At 49.6% G+C, this 12765-nt stretch overlaps 1 protein-coding gene across 1 annotated transcript; it reads left to right on the top strand.

The window, feature by feature from the left end:
- Nucleotides 1-1979: 1979 nt before the first annotated feature.
- ATP6AP1 (ATPase H+ transporting accessory protein 1) lies at nt 1980-11878 on the top strand (the record flags this gene model as incomplete). Its single annotated transcript, XM_080719313.1, has 10 exons — nt 1980-2134; nt 2380-2506; nt 7010-7084; nt 7922-8115; nt 8644-8684; nt 9212-9297; nt 10207-10445; nt 11085-11132; nt 11220-11451; nt 11669-11878. The coding sequence occupies 10 exons, from the start codon at nt 1980-1982 to the stop codon at nt 11876-11878; spliced, it is 1407 nt and encodes a 468-aa protein (XP_080575439.1).
- Nucleotides 11879-12765: the final 887 nt, after the last annotated feature.

The following is a 12765-nucleotide window of genomic DNA, read 5'->3' as shown; positions in this document are numbered from 1 at the left end:
AGTTCAGATGTAGAACCTGTGCTTAGTATGTGGGACACACTGGAGTCAATACCCAATACTCTCCTAAAAAATTATAGTGAACACCCATATAGATTTTGCCTCCTAGATATTGCCATTAACATTTTGGTATTTTTGCCTTATATACCTATCTCTGTACCTACCTTTTTTTCATTTTATTTTTGGTGCATTTCAAATAAGTTGCAGATATCAGTCCCTCTCACCTAAATTAACCAACTTAATGTGTGTGTGTGTGTGTGTGTGTGTGTGTGTGTGTGTGTGTGTGTGTGTGTTTTAACCCAGGGACATTGTACCTCTGAGCTACACCCCAGCCCTATTTTATTTATTTATTTGTAGTACTTGGGTTGGAATCCAGGGGCCTTCTACCTCCAGCCTATACTGTCAACTATATTATTTTTTATTTTGAAGTAGAATCTCCCTAAGTTGCTGACAGCCTCACTAAAATGATGAGGCTGTCCTCAATCCTGCAGTCCTCCTGTCTCAACCTCCCAAGTACTGGTATTACAAGTGTGTACCACCTCCCCCTTGCTGTGTGTGTGTGTGTGTGTGTGTGTAGTACTGGGGATTGTGTGTGTGTGTGTGTGTGTGTGTGTGTGTGTGTGTGTGTAGTACTGGGGATTGAACCCAGAGGCATTCTACCTTCTAGCTACATCCCCAGCCCAATTTAATTTCTTATTTGGAAACAGGGTCTCTCTAGGTTGCTGAGTCGCACTACCTGCTGAGGCTGTCCAGGAAGCTATGATTCTCCTGTCTCAGCCTCCCAAGTACTGGGATTACAGGGGTGCATCACCACACCTGGCTCAGCACAATATCCTTAAGAATAAATGTTTGGTGTCTTTATCATTGTTTGCAACAATCACTAATATAAGCAATCAAAAACAGTCCAGAAAAAGATGAAAAGTCTCCCAATTCGTTTGAGGCTCTTTCATCTTCTAACTTAAGCTGTCATATTCTTCCTCCCTTTAAGGCAAATCTCAGGAAAGGACAATCCTATACCATGTCTTCAGTAACTCACACTGGGATTACTTTTGTCAAAGTGCCAGTTGTTAGCCGGGCATGGTGGTGCACATTTGTAATCCCAGCGATTGGGAGGCTGAGACAGGAGGATCGCCCAGGTTCGAAGTCAGTTTCAGCTACTGAGTGAGGCTCTCAGCAACTTAGTAAGACCCTGTTTCCAAATAAAGTATAAAATTAGATCTTGGAGTGTAGCCAAGAGGTAGAAAAGCCCCTGGGTTCCAACACCATTACTACACACACACACACAATAAGACTAAAAAATAGGGCTGGAGGTGTAGCTCGGAGGTAAAATGCCCCTGAGTTCCATCCCCAGTACTGCAAAAAAAAAAAAAAAAAAGTTGTTGCCAAGTTTGACACTGACATTGTAAATCATGGTGTCCACCATTTCGTGGTGTCCATGAAGCCAGGATTCTCCCTGGGATTTTTCTCTCCTCTCAGGTAGTTGGTTCTGGTATCTCTTTTCTGGACCTTCCTCCTCCCTGCCCATTCATTTTAAGTGCTAGTGTTCCTCTGGATGGTATCCTGGATCCTCCTCTCTCCTCTCGCTAAAGGATTGCCTTCTCTCGCTTGCATCAGGGAGGGTCTATCTGCAGGGAAAATATACTCCTTTAAATTTAAGCAAAAAATTAAGTTAAAGCAGGGAAGAGCGAACCTTGAGCGTGGGGTCCCAGCCGCCACCCTGCCCAGCCCAGCCCAGCCGGAGCCGGTAGACCGTGGCCCCGCCCCTTTTCCCTCTCAGAGCCTGCGTGCCCGGAGCAGTGTACAGCCAACCAGTGAAGCAAAGTGGCGGTGAGTGCCACGCACTTGGCCCAATACCGTACGACGTTGGTGAGGAGGCCTACTCTCGGACCAATGGCGGGGCGGGGCGGGGTGGGGCTCGGGCGGGGGCGACGGTCATCTGATCTGCGGCGGCAGAGGCGTCTGAGGCTCTGGAGTCTGAGGCTATGATGGCGGCGATAGTGGCAGCTTGGGTGCCGACGGGGACACGGTGGGCCCCGGGGCTCTGGAGAATGCCGTGGCTGCCGCTGCTGCTGGTGATGGCGGTGGTAGCATTGGCGGCGGAGCAGCAGGTGCCTCTGGTGCTGTGGTCCAGTGACCGGTGAGCAAACTGGGCCGGGCTGGGGCGGGTTAAGCGCCGCGCTGCTGAGGCGTCCTCGCCCGGTTTTGGGATTGTCCTCGGTGAGGGTTGCGACGATCAGAGGGAGACTGCCCCTCGCTTGGGGACTTGCTTCTAGTCGGCCGGCATCAGAGCCCTGGGCCCTGGGCATAAACTGGGTGCCCATGGGCTTCGGGATCTCAAGCCCTGCGCCCCCACATGACAGCACTTCTTCTGTCCCCTGTCAGGGACTTGTGGGCTCCTGCGGCTGACACGCACGAGGGCCACATCACCAGCGACATGCAGCTTTCTACCTACTTAGACCCCGCCCTGGAGCTGGGCCCCCGGAATGTGCTGCTGTTCCTGCAGGACAAGGTGCGCCCGCCCCAGCCTGCTCTGTCCTGCTCTGTCCTGCTCTGTCCTGCTCTGTCCGGGTAGTTGGGAGGCAGGCGGACCCCCTGTCTCCACCTCCTGTTCCTCAAGGGAACCTTCAATGACCTTGTTCCAGTTGTAGGGAGGTGTGGCTGTACTCTTGGGACAGCTTGTAGAGAAGCTTATGTGAGAATGGTAAGAGCCACAGACATGGCACCTGCTTGATTGGAGGAAGTAAGGGGTCAGAAACTGGACACCTACTAAATACCAAGTACTCTAGATAGTCCCTGACTTTCTATATTAAGGTGGAAATTATTATCATTGTTTATGGAGAAGACTGATCCTGGAGAATAAGTGACTTACCCAAGGTCACACAGCTAATGACTGGTGGCGTTGTAATTGGAAGTGTAGTGATCTGCTGGGTGTGGTGGTGCACACCTGTAAACTCAGTACTTGGGAGGCTGAGATAGGAGGATCACAGGTTTGCAGCCAACTTCAGCAATGTAGGTCCCCCATAACTAAGTGAGACCCTATATCAAACTAAAACAGAAAATAGAGCTGGGGGGTGTAGTTTGGAGGTAGAATGCCCCTGGGTTCAATCCCCAGCACCATATACACACACAATGATCACTACGCTTAATAGGAATAATCCAGAAATGTCCATTATTTAGAGCTTCCAAAACATTGTGCTAAGTTGATGTCATTGTCTTGTTTTACTACTAAGAAAACTCAATTTGTAGAGATGTAATGATTTGTGGAAGTTCCATGGTTTAGAGACACCACGTTAATTCGAGCTTGAGTCTCTCAGAACTTCCCCACAGTTTATGCTCATAACCAGCATGCTGTTTTCCCTCGTCTCCAGGCCTCTGCCCCCAAAGCAGATATATAGATCACAAGAAGATTCTAGGGCAGCATAAGATTGGTGTTTTTGAAGCTGTCAAGCCTCTGCTTGTCCTTTCCTTGTTAGTGGCCTGTCTGACCCATCCCCTTTGTGGCTTTGCTCTATTGCTATGTTTGCAGGTGGTAGTGGTGATATTGGCCTCTAGTCCTTCTAGTAGGTGGCAAACAATACAGTCAGACTGGAACTCAGCCCTAGTTTTACCATTTACCCTTTGGATGCATCAAATTATTATTATATTATTATTATTATTATTATTATTATTATTATTATTATTATACTGGTGATGGAACCCAGGGGCATTCTACCTCTGAGGTACATCCCCAGCCCTATTTTTTATTTTTTATTCTGAAACAAAGTCTCACTAAGTTGCAGAAGGCCTCACTAAGTAGCTGAGGATGTCAGAGAACCACAATCCTCCTGTCTCAGCCTCCCAAGTGTTAGGATTACAAGCATGCACCATCACGCCTGGCACTGAAATAATCTTTTTATAAATGATAGTTTCTACAAGTATAAAATGAAGATACCACCTACATCAGAGAGCTGTAAGAGGAACAATTCTTTGTGTGTGTGTGTGTGTGTGTGTGTGTGTGTGTGTGTGTGTGTGTGGTACTGGGGATGTGGAACCCAGGGGCATTCTACCTCTGAGCTACACTGCTAGACCAATTTATGGAGTACCTAGTACATAAATTGGTACGTGTTGGGGTTATTGCAGTGGCAGAATAACGGACGTTTCTACACTCAGGAAGCTGACATTCTTGTGAGGGCAACCAGTAAATACTAAGTTGGTATACTATAGGGAAGGAAGCAGTCTGAAGGAATAGTGACTGGAGACCCTGGTTTAGATAAGGGTGATCAGGCAAGACTAAGTAGGTGATACCTGGATAGGGCTCCATCTGGCTTTAGGAGAACATCCTTAGTAGGGGGACAGTGGATGCAAGGGCCTTGGGGCAAGGAGTGCTGTTGGCAAGTTCAAGGAAGTGCTGGTGTGGCTGGAGCCTAGTGAGAGAAAGGAGTAGAAGATAGCTTCCAGGTAGCCAGGTGATGATGGAGAGTTGTCTAGGCCATGAGGGGAAGGTCAGTTGCAGTTGTAAAGGTGACAGGAAGCCTTGGGTGATGTGAAGCTGAGAGTGATGTGATATCTCTTTCTCTCCCTAGTACTGGGGATTGAACCTAGGGGCATTCTACCTTTGAGATACATCCCCAACCCTATTTTATTTTTTATTTGGAAACAGAGTCTCACTCAGTTGCTGAAAGCCTCTATAAGTAAGTTGTGTGAGGCTGATCTTGAACCTGCAGTCTTTCTGTCTCAGCCTTCCAAGTACTGGGATTATAAGCATCTGCCACCACACCTGGATAATATGATCTCAATCTCTCTCTCTCTTTCTCCCCCCCACTCTCTCTCTCTGGTGGTACTGGGGTTCCTGGAAACCCTTCTACCTCTGGGTTACACTCCCAGACCTATTTTATATTTTTATTTGGAAACAGGGTCTCAAACCAGTGTGATCCTCCTGTCTCCGCCTCACAAGCACGGGGATTACAAGGGAATTACAAGCCTGCAGTCACCATGGCTGATATTATCTCTTGATAAAAAGAAGCCCACTGAGCCGGGTGTGGTGGCACATGCTTGTAATCCCAGTACTTGGGAGGCTGAGACAGGAAGATCACAGGTTTGAGGACAGCCCAATGGTGTAGCTCAGAGTTAGAATGCTCCTGAGTTCAATCCCCAGTACCCCACCCAAACACACACAAAGGAAGCCCATTGAACAGTAGCGTCAACAGCCAAATAGGGTCAAAATTCCTGCCCAGAAAGGAGGGGCAACAGGACAAGTGTATATACTAAACAGAGCAAGGTTAGGGAAGCTGAGTAAGATCATCTGGTGTGGTAGTGCACATCTGTAATCCTAGTACTTGGAAGACAGACAGGAGTATCACAAGTTGAAGACCAGTGTCATAAACTTAGCAAGACTCTCAGCAACCTAGTAAGACTCTTTCAAAAAATAAAAGGGAGCCAGATGTGGTGGCTCACGCTTGTAATCCTAGCATTTGGGAGGCTGAGACAGGAGGATTGTGGTTTGCGGCCAGCCTCAGCTACTTAGTGAGGCCCTCCGCAACTCAGTGAGACCTTGTTTCAAAATAAAGAATAAAAAATAGGGCTGGGTGTGTAGCTTGGAGGTAGAATGCCCTTGGGTTCTAGCCAGTACCACAATCAATCAATCAATCAATCAATAAATAAATGGGCTGGGGGTATAGTTTGGAGGTAGAATGCCCCACGTTCAATCCCCAGTACCTCTTCCACCAAAAAAGAAAATCTCTGCAAGTCAGGTGTGGTGGCGCACACCTATAATGCCAGTGCTTGGGAGGCTAAGACAAAAAGATCATGTTTTTTTTTTGTGTGTGTGTGTGTGTGTGGTGATACTGGGGGTGTAACTCAGGGGCTTTGTACCTCTGGGCTATACTCTCAGATCTATTTTATATTTTATTTGGAAACAGGATCTCACTAAGTTGCTGAGAGCCTCACTAAGTAGCTGAGGCTGGGTTTGAACCTGTGTGATCCTCCTGTCTCAGCCTCCCAAGTGCAGGGATTACAAGTGTGTGCCACCATGCCTGGCGGGATCATGGGTTTGAAGTCAGCTTCAGCAACTCAGTGAGACCTTTGGCAACTTAATGAGACTGTTTCAAAATAAAAAATATAATGTTGGGCTTGCTTGGTGATTCTTGCCTGTATTCCCAGTGCTTAGAAGACTGAGATAGGAGGATTGCAGATTTGAGGCCAGCCTCAGAAATTTAGTAAGACTCAGCAGCCTAGCAGGACCTGTTTTGAAACAAAAAAAAATTAAAAAGGCTGGGAGAATAGCTTGGTAGTAGAATGCCCCTGGGTTCAATGCCCAGTACTAAAAATAAATAAAATAACATAGGGCTGGGGATGTAGCTCAGGGGTAGGATGCAGTAGTGTTTAATCTCTAGTTCTACAAAATTAAAAGATCATCTCCGGGCCTAGGTGGGAGAAGTCAGCGGGAGCTGGGGCTTGATATGAAGGGCAGGAGTTAAACAGAACATAGGCAGAGGGAAGGGGGTAGAATTGGGGCTAATGTGTGCCTGAGAGTTTAGAAGACTCCACTGCTTCCTCCAGTGTGTTCCCAGATCCTCAACTTTTCTCCCCTTCCACCAAAATGTGGCAGGGTGGGGACTTGTTATCCTCGTAGTCCTCCTGTCTAAACTGGACATAGCTGGCCCTCCTTACTCTGACTTCTGTTTCCATCTTTGGAGGTATGCCATGAACGCTCTTGCCTGCCCCCTTTCCTACCCCCAGCTTCCCTTTTACCTCTGTAGTTCCTCTTGCTGGCTGATTCCTACTCTCGAGGTTACCACAAACCAGCTGCCTGCAGAGTTCCTCCCAACCCCATGACCATTTATGTGTCTTGAGAGTGCTGAAGGGAATAATGAGCCATCTGACCCCCACCCAACATATCCGCAGCTTGTCTTCCTCCATCACGCCAAATCGGATTAGAAATCAGATTTTCCTGGCCCAGAGAATACATAGGCTCCCTGCCCTGGCCCCTGTTCCTCGTTCATCCTCTGACTTGTCTTCTCTGCTTCCCTGTTAGCTAAGCATTGAGGATTTCACAGCGTATGGTGGTGTGTTTGGAAACAAGCAGGACAGTGCCTTTTCTAACCTTGAGGTAAGTTTTCTTCCAACCCCAGGGTGTGTGTGGTCAAGCCATCCTGGGCCTCTTCTCCTAGCACAATAAAAATGATACCTAGGGCATCGTGGCACATACCTGTAATCCCAGTAGGCTAAGGCAGGAAGATCACAAATTTGAGGCCAGCTTCAGAAACTTAGTGAGACTGTTTCTAAATTAAATAAAAACTGGGCATAGTGGCACATGCCTGTAATCTCAGTACTTGGGAGGCTGAGACAGGAGGATCACGGGTTGGAAGCCAGTCTTAGCAACTTAGCGAGAGCCTGTTTCCAAACAAACAAATAAACAACAACAACAAAAAAAAACAGAGCCAGGTCTTGTGGCATACACTTGTAATCCCAGGACTTGGAAGGTTGAAATTGGAGGATCGCAATTTGCAGCCAGCTTCAGCAACTTAGGACTTCCCCAACTTAGTGAGACCCTGCTTCAAACTAAAAAATAAAATAGAGCTGGGGATGTAGCTTGGAGGTAGAATGTCTCTGGGTTCAGTCTCCCCCTACCAAAGAAAGAAAGAAAGACAGAAAGAGAGACAGGAAAAAAAAAAAAAGAAAGAAAAGCGCTGGAGATAATGGCTGTCAGAGTCCCTGGGTTCAATCTGTAGTACCACAGGAAAAACAAACAAAGAAAGAACTGTACTGTTTGGGATCAGAGATTCTGGGTTGGAGCCTGAGCATCAGGGCCCCAAGAGGCCATTTTCTTTCCGACCCAGAGTGGGAACCCTGTGGGGGTATGGTTTGCTAGGGACATTTGGGGGGGGCAAGCCCTGGCCCACTGATCCCTGACTTACTCAGCTTTTGACTTCTTTCCCACCCCCAGAATGCCCTGGACCTGGCCCCCTCTTCACTGGTACTCCCTGCTGTCGACTGGTATGCAGTCAGCACTCTGACTACCTACCTGCAGGAGAAGCTCGGGGCCAGTCCCCTACATGTAGACCTGGCTACCCTGCGGGAGCTAAAACTCAATGCCAGCCTCCCTGCCTTGCTGCTTATCCGCCTGCCCTACACAGCCAGGTATGGCTCAACCTTTATACTTGGGGCCCATAGAGCAGCAAGGCTCTGGGCTCCAGTTCAGCCAAAGATGATGGCACTCCCCAACAATTTACCACCTTAAAACCCTTCCAGAAGGTTCCCTATATGCCCAGAAGAGAAAGAAAAGGGCCTCCTGTGAGGCCATGATTAGGAGTTGATGCCCAGCACTGAGCTAGGCCTGTTGGACCTCCAGATGTGAGGCACACCTGGGCCCTGCCTGTGGGGAACCTCCTCACCTACCTAGGCCACTGAGCAGGTGATAGGGATTGTAGTGTGGCCATGAAGCCCAGGGAGAAGGTCTGGGACACGGGGTTATTGAGAGTGATCCGTACACGGGTTTCAGAGTGCCAGATGATATGTGCGAGCTTGGGGAGTGGGACTAGTAGGGAGGGAGGAGAAGCTAGAGGGGCCAAGGGAAGGTCAGCTGCAGAACAGAGTTTCTGCAGGCCAGCTGTTTGGACTCCAGGACAGAGTCATCTGTGCAGTTCTTAAACTCTGTCTCATCCATAGCTCCGGTCTGATGGCACCCAGGGAAGTTCTCACAGGCAATGGTGAGTTCTCATCTCCCACCATCCAGCCAGGGCAACAGAGGGCTGGCTGGTTGCTCTTCAGCTCCTCCTGTCACAGGGTAGCCCACTACTTCCAAGGGCAGCTCACAGTTGGGTGGAAAAATGCTGGCCTCCTCTGCAACCAGCCCTGGAGCCCACTGTGGTAGTGACCCAGGGATCCAGAGTTTTGAGTTTCATAGACCAGCAACTTGGTGAAAAATCATTAGGAAGACTCGTCTTTGCTCTAAAAGCTAGTCATTCCCCACGGGAGGGGATTTGGGTGGCGATGGTATTTTCTTTCTGTGTTTTTTTTCTTTTCACTTAGTTTGTGTGTGGCATCAAGGAGGTGATGACTTAGGCTACAGTTTTCCCTGGGGAGGCTTGCAGATGGGGTGGGAGGAGAATTAGCTGTTCTTAGGGATCCACAGTGGAAACTAAAAGTACCACTCTTGTATGGTCTAGAAGCTTTCTAAAGCTGATGGTGTGGGCTGCCCAGTGACCTGGTTTTCTGCTTTCCTGTCACCCCTCAGATGAGGTCATTGGGCAGGTGTTGAGCACACTCAAGTCTGAAGATGTTCCTTACACAGCAGCTCTCACAGCAGTCCGCCCCTCCAGGGTATGTGCCCTTCCAGCAGGGGTTCTGTGGAGTGTGGGGTGCTGCCATGTGGCAAGTTTATTTGGAGGTGGGATACATGCCGAATGCAGGGCCTCTCAAAAGCCCCAGGGCTTGGGGGAGTGGTGGGCCGAGAACCCCAGTGAGGCAACTCTGGGGAGGACTAGGAGAAGCCAACAAGTCCTACTTCTCTATCTGGGAACAGCTTTCTATTTTACTCTGAACATTATGGGTGGCATCCTTGGCCAGTTAGTCCAAATGATCATGAGTATCATGAGGCCAAATGATCTGGGCGTGGTGGCGCATGCTTGTAATCCCAGCACTTGGCAGGCTGAGACGGGAGGATTGTGCAGGTTTGAAGCCACCCTCAGCTACTTAGTGAGGCTCTCAGCAACTTAGTGAGACCCTGTTTCCAAATAAAATATAAAATAGGTCTGCCGGGCGTGGCGGCGTATGCCTGTAATCCCTGCGCTTGGGAGGCAGAGACAGGAGGATCGTGCAGGTTTGAAGCCAGCCATGCTGGCTTAAGAGACCCTGTTTCCAAATAAAACCTATAAGATAGGTCTGGGAGTGTAGCCCGGAGGTAGACGGGCTTCCAGGAACCCCAGTACCACCAAATAAATAAATAAATAAAATAAAATAAAATAGGTCTGGGAGAGTATCGTGGAGGTAGAAAGCCTCCAGGTTCCATTCGAGTACCACAATAAAATGAAATAAAATAAATGAGGCCAAATGACTATCAGAGCTAGCGGCCAGCAAGAAAAGCTTCGTAGAGGAAGCTGCCTACTCTGACTAGTGGGACTTGTAAGTGGTGACTAGGGTGCCTATTTGAGAGAGGAGAGAGGACGTGGCAGTGTCTCCGGGCTTGCACCCAAGACTGTCAAGGGAATACCTTGCTTGGTGTTTTTGTAGGTGGCCCGTGACGTAGCCATGGCAGCTGAGGGACTAGGTCGCCAGCTGCTCCAGACACAGGCGGCATCAGCTGTGATTCATCCTCCTGTGAGTTACAATTACACTGTCCCGCGGATTCTGTTCTGGGCCCAAAACTTCTCTGTGGCATACAAGGACCAGTGGGAAGACCTGACCTCCCTCACCTTTGGGGTACAGGATCTCAACCTGACAGGTTCTTCCTGGAATGATTCTGATGCCAGGTAAGGACACCAGGTTGTGGAGGAGCATGCCACCACATATTACTGTGGGTTAGGGTGAGGGGAGGGAGCCAGGATCAGGTATGTGTGTTGGGAGTAAGGGTGGTCTCGGTGGGATGTTGTCACACAGGGTAATGTAGGTGGTATCTTAGGGAAGAACTTTTGGGGAGCTGCTAGTGGGGGAGCTACTCAGAGTTCTGTCTCCCCCTGTTCCACAGGCCATGGTTTGGACCTGGGATATTTACACCACATAGTAACTTGGGAACCTGGCATTTCTCCTTGGAGAAAAACTTTAGGGCTGCATGTGGGCAAACACCAGACCAGCTATCAGAACCAATTTTAGGGGTCCCATGCCCTCCAATTTGCCCTCATTCCCAAATCCTAAACTAAGCAGCTCAGTGGCCCCAAGAGAGAGCTGAAAGGAGGGGGCTTAGGGCTACTAGAAGGAGCCCTAAGCTGGAGATGCAGGACCTGATTCCTGGCTCCCAGCTCTGTTCCTGACTTGGTTATGACTGGAGCTATCTGTCAAGTAAGGACACTGCCTCCTCAGGTGGCTACAAGGGCCTGGGGCAGCTTAGGTAGGAGCTGACCTGAGGAGCTGAGACTAACAACATAACAACCTCTGCTTTGCTTTGCCCACAGTCTTTCTCTGACCTATGATCAGCTCTTTGGTACCACAGTGACTTTCAAGTGAGTCCTGCGGGCGGTGGAGGTGTGGGTGGGTTGGTGTGGCACCAGTCTCCCCTGCTCACCTGACTCCCCTGCCACCTGCCCTAGGTTTGTTCTGGCTAACCGCTTCTACCCAGTGTCTGCCCGGCACTGGTTTACCATGGAACACCTCGAAATCCACAGCAATGGCTCGGTGGCGTACTTCAATGTTTCCCAGGTCACAGGACCTAGCATCTACTCCTTCCACTGCGAGTACATCAGCAGCCTTAGCAAGAAAGGCAGTCTCCTTGTGGCCCGCACACAGCCCTCCCCCTGGCAGATGACTCTTAAGGACTTCCAGGTTTGGAATGGGGAGGGGCCAATTTTTAACTGGGGTACAGACTGGTCATTGCAGGATACTGGCCGAGGGAGGGGAAGGAAGGGCATGTGGTTGAGAGTCCCATTCCCTCACTGCCTGTCTCTGGGAGTGTGGACTGTCAACTGACTTGGGAACCCCAGCCCTTGTTCAAGCGGGGCTATGTGGTCCCTCTTAATGACCCACATCTGTGTTCCCCCAGATCCAGGCTTTCAATGTGACAGGTGAGCAGTTCTCCTATGCCAGTGACTGTGCCGGCTTCTTCTCCCCTGGCATCTGGATGGGTCTGCTCACCTCCCTCTTCATGCTCTTCATCTTCACCTATGGCCTGCACATGATCCTCAGCCTCAAGACCATGGATCGTTTTGATGACCACAAGGGCCCTACCATCTCTTTGACCCAGATTGTGTGACAAACACCACAAGAGGGTTGAGGGTATAATGGTGTCCAGGTTGTCACTTGCTCACCTTGTGGCACACTGGACAGAAGGACTTCCCTCCTTCCTACCATAGCATGAACCCCAAGCTTCCCTCAACCTGTCTTGATCCCTCAACCCACTGAGGGGCTTCCCTGGAGTTGCTCCCCATCTCTACCAACAAGGTGTACATATTCTACGTAGATATTAGACAGATTACCCGCCCCAGGCTCAGTCATTGTGAGGGGAGGAAACATTAATTCTAGGGTCCCCTTTCTTATTTATTCTTGTCTCCACCATATCCCTTGCTGTTTATAATGCTTTGGTGTAGCAAGTGTTCCCTCCTCAAGCTTTATGGGGCTCCCCGCAGCAGCCATGAGCTTGAGGTCCCCTGAGTGCGGAGGTGTGTTCAAGTACTACTCAACCGTCTGTCCAGCTTGGCTGTTATCATTTTTGGTGATGTTGTGCTAACAATCAGCAGTACACTGGGGTTTATTTCTGTGGCCTGAAAAGGAAGGAACCTCCAGAACAGGTGGGCTGGGTGTGGTCACTGACTTTCTGGCATGTTCCCACCAAGAGTGCCTGGCAGGAGCCCGGAGTGCTCTGTTGTTTCCTTCCTAATAAAATAAAAATGGGTCGCCATGCTGGAGCCTCTTGTCATTCATTTCTGCACCGGGCATTAGGTAGCCCTTGGCTGAGGGATGTGGGAGAAGGCACTGAGGTATAGCCCAGCTAGGCCTCAGCGGGAGGCTAGAAGGCTCTCTCAGAACCAGGGTGGCCTGAAGGGTCTTCGACAAGCCGAGCCCCTAACTAGTCAGGGTATGAAGGGGCGGTTGGGGTAGAGTCGAGATGTGCTCCGGCGCCTCGGGAGGATGGCCTCGTGA

Source organism: Muscardinus avellanarius (genome assembly GCF_963383645.1).
Source record: "Muscardinus avellanarius genome assembly, chromosome: X".
NCBI lineage: Eukaryota > Metazoa > Chordata > Mammalia > Rodentia > Gliridae > Muscardinus > Muscardinus avellanarius.
The sequence above is the reverse complement of the archived record's forward strand: the minus strand, read 5'-3'. Positions and strand labels throughout refer to the sequence as shown.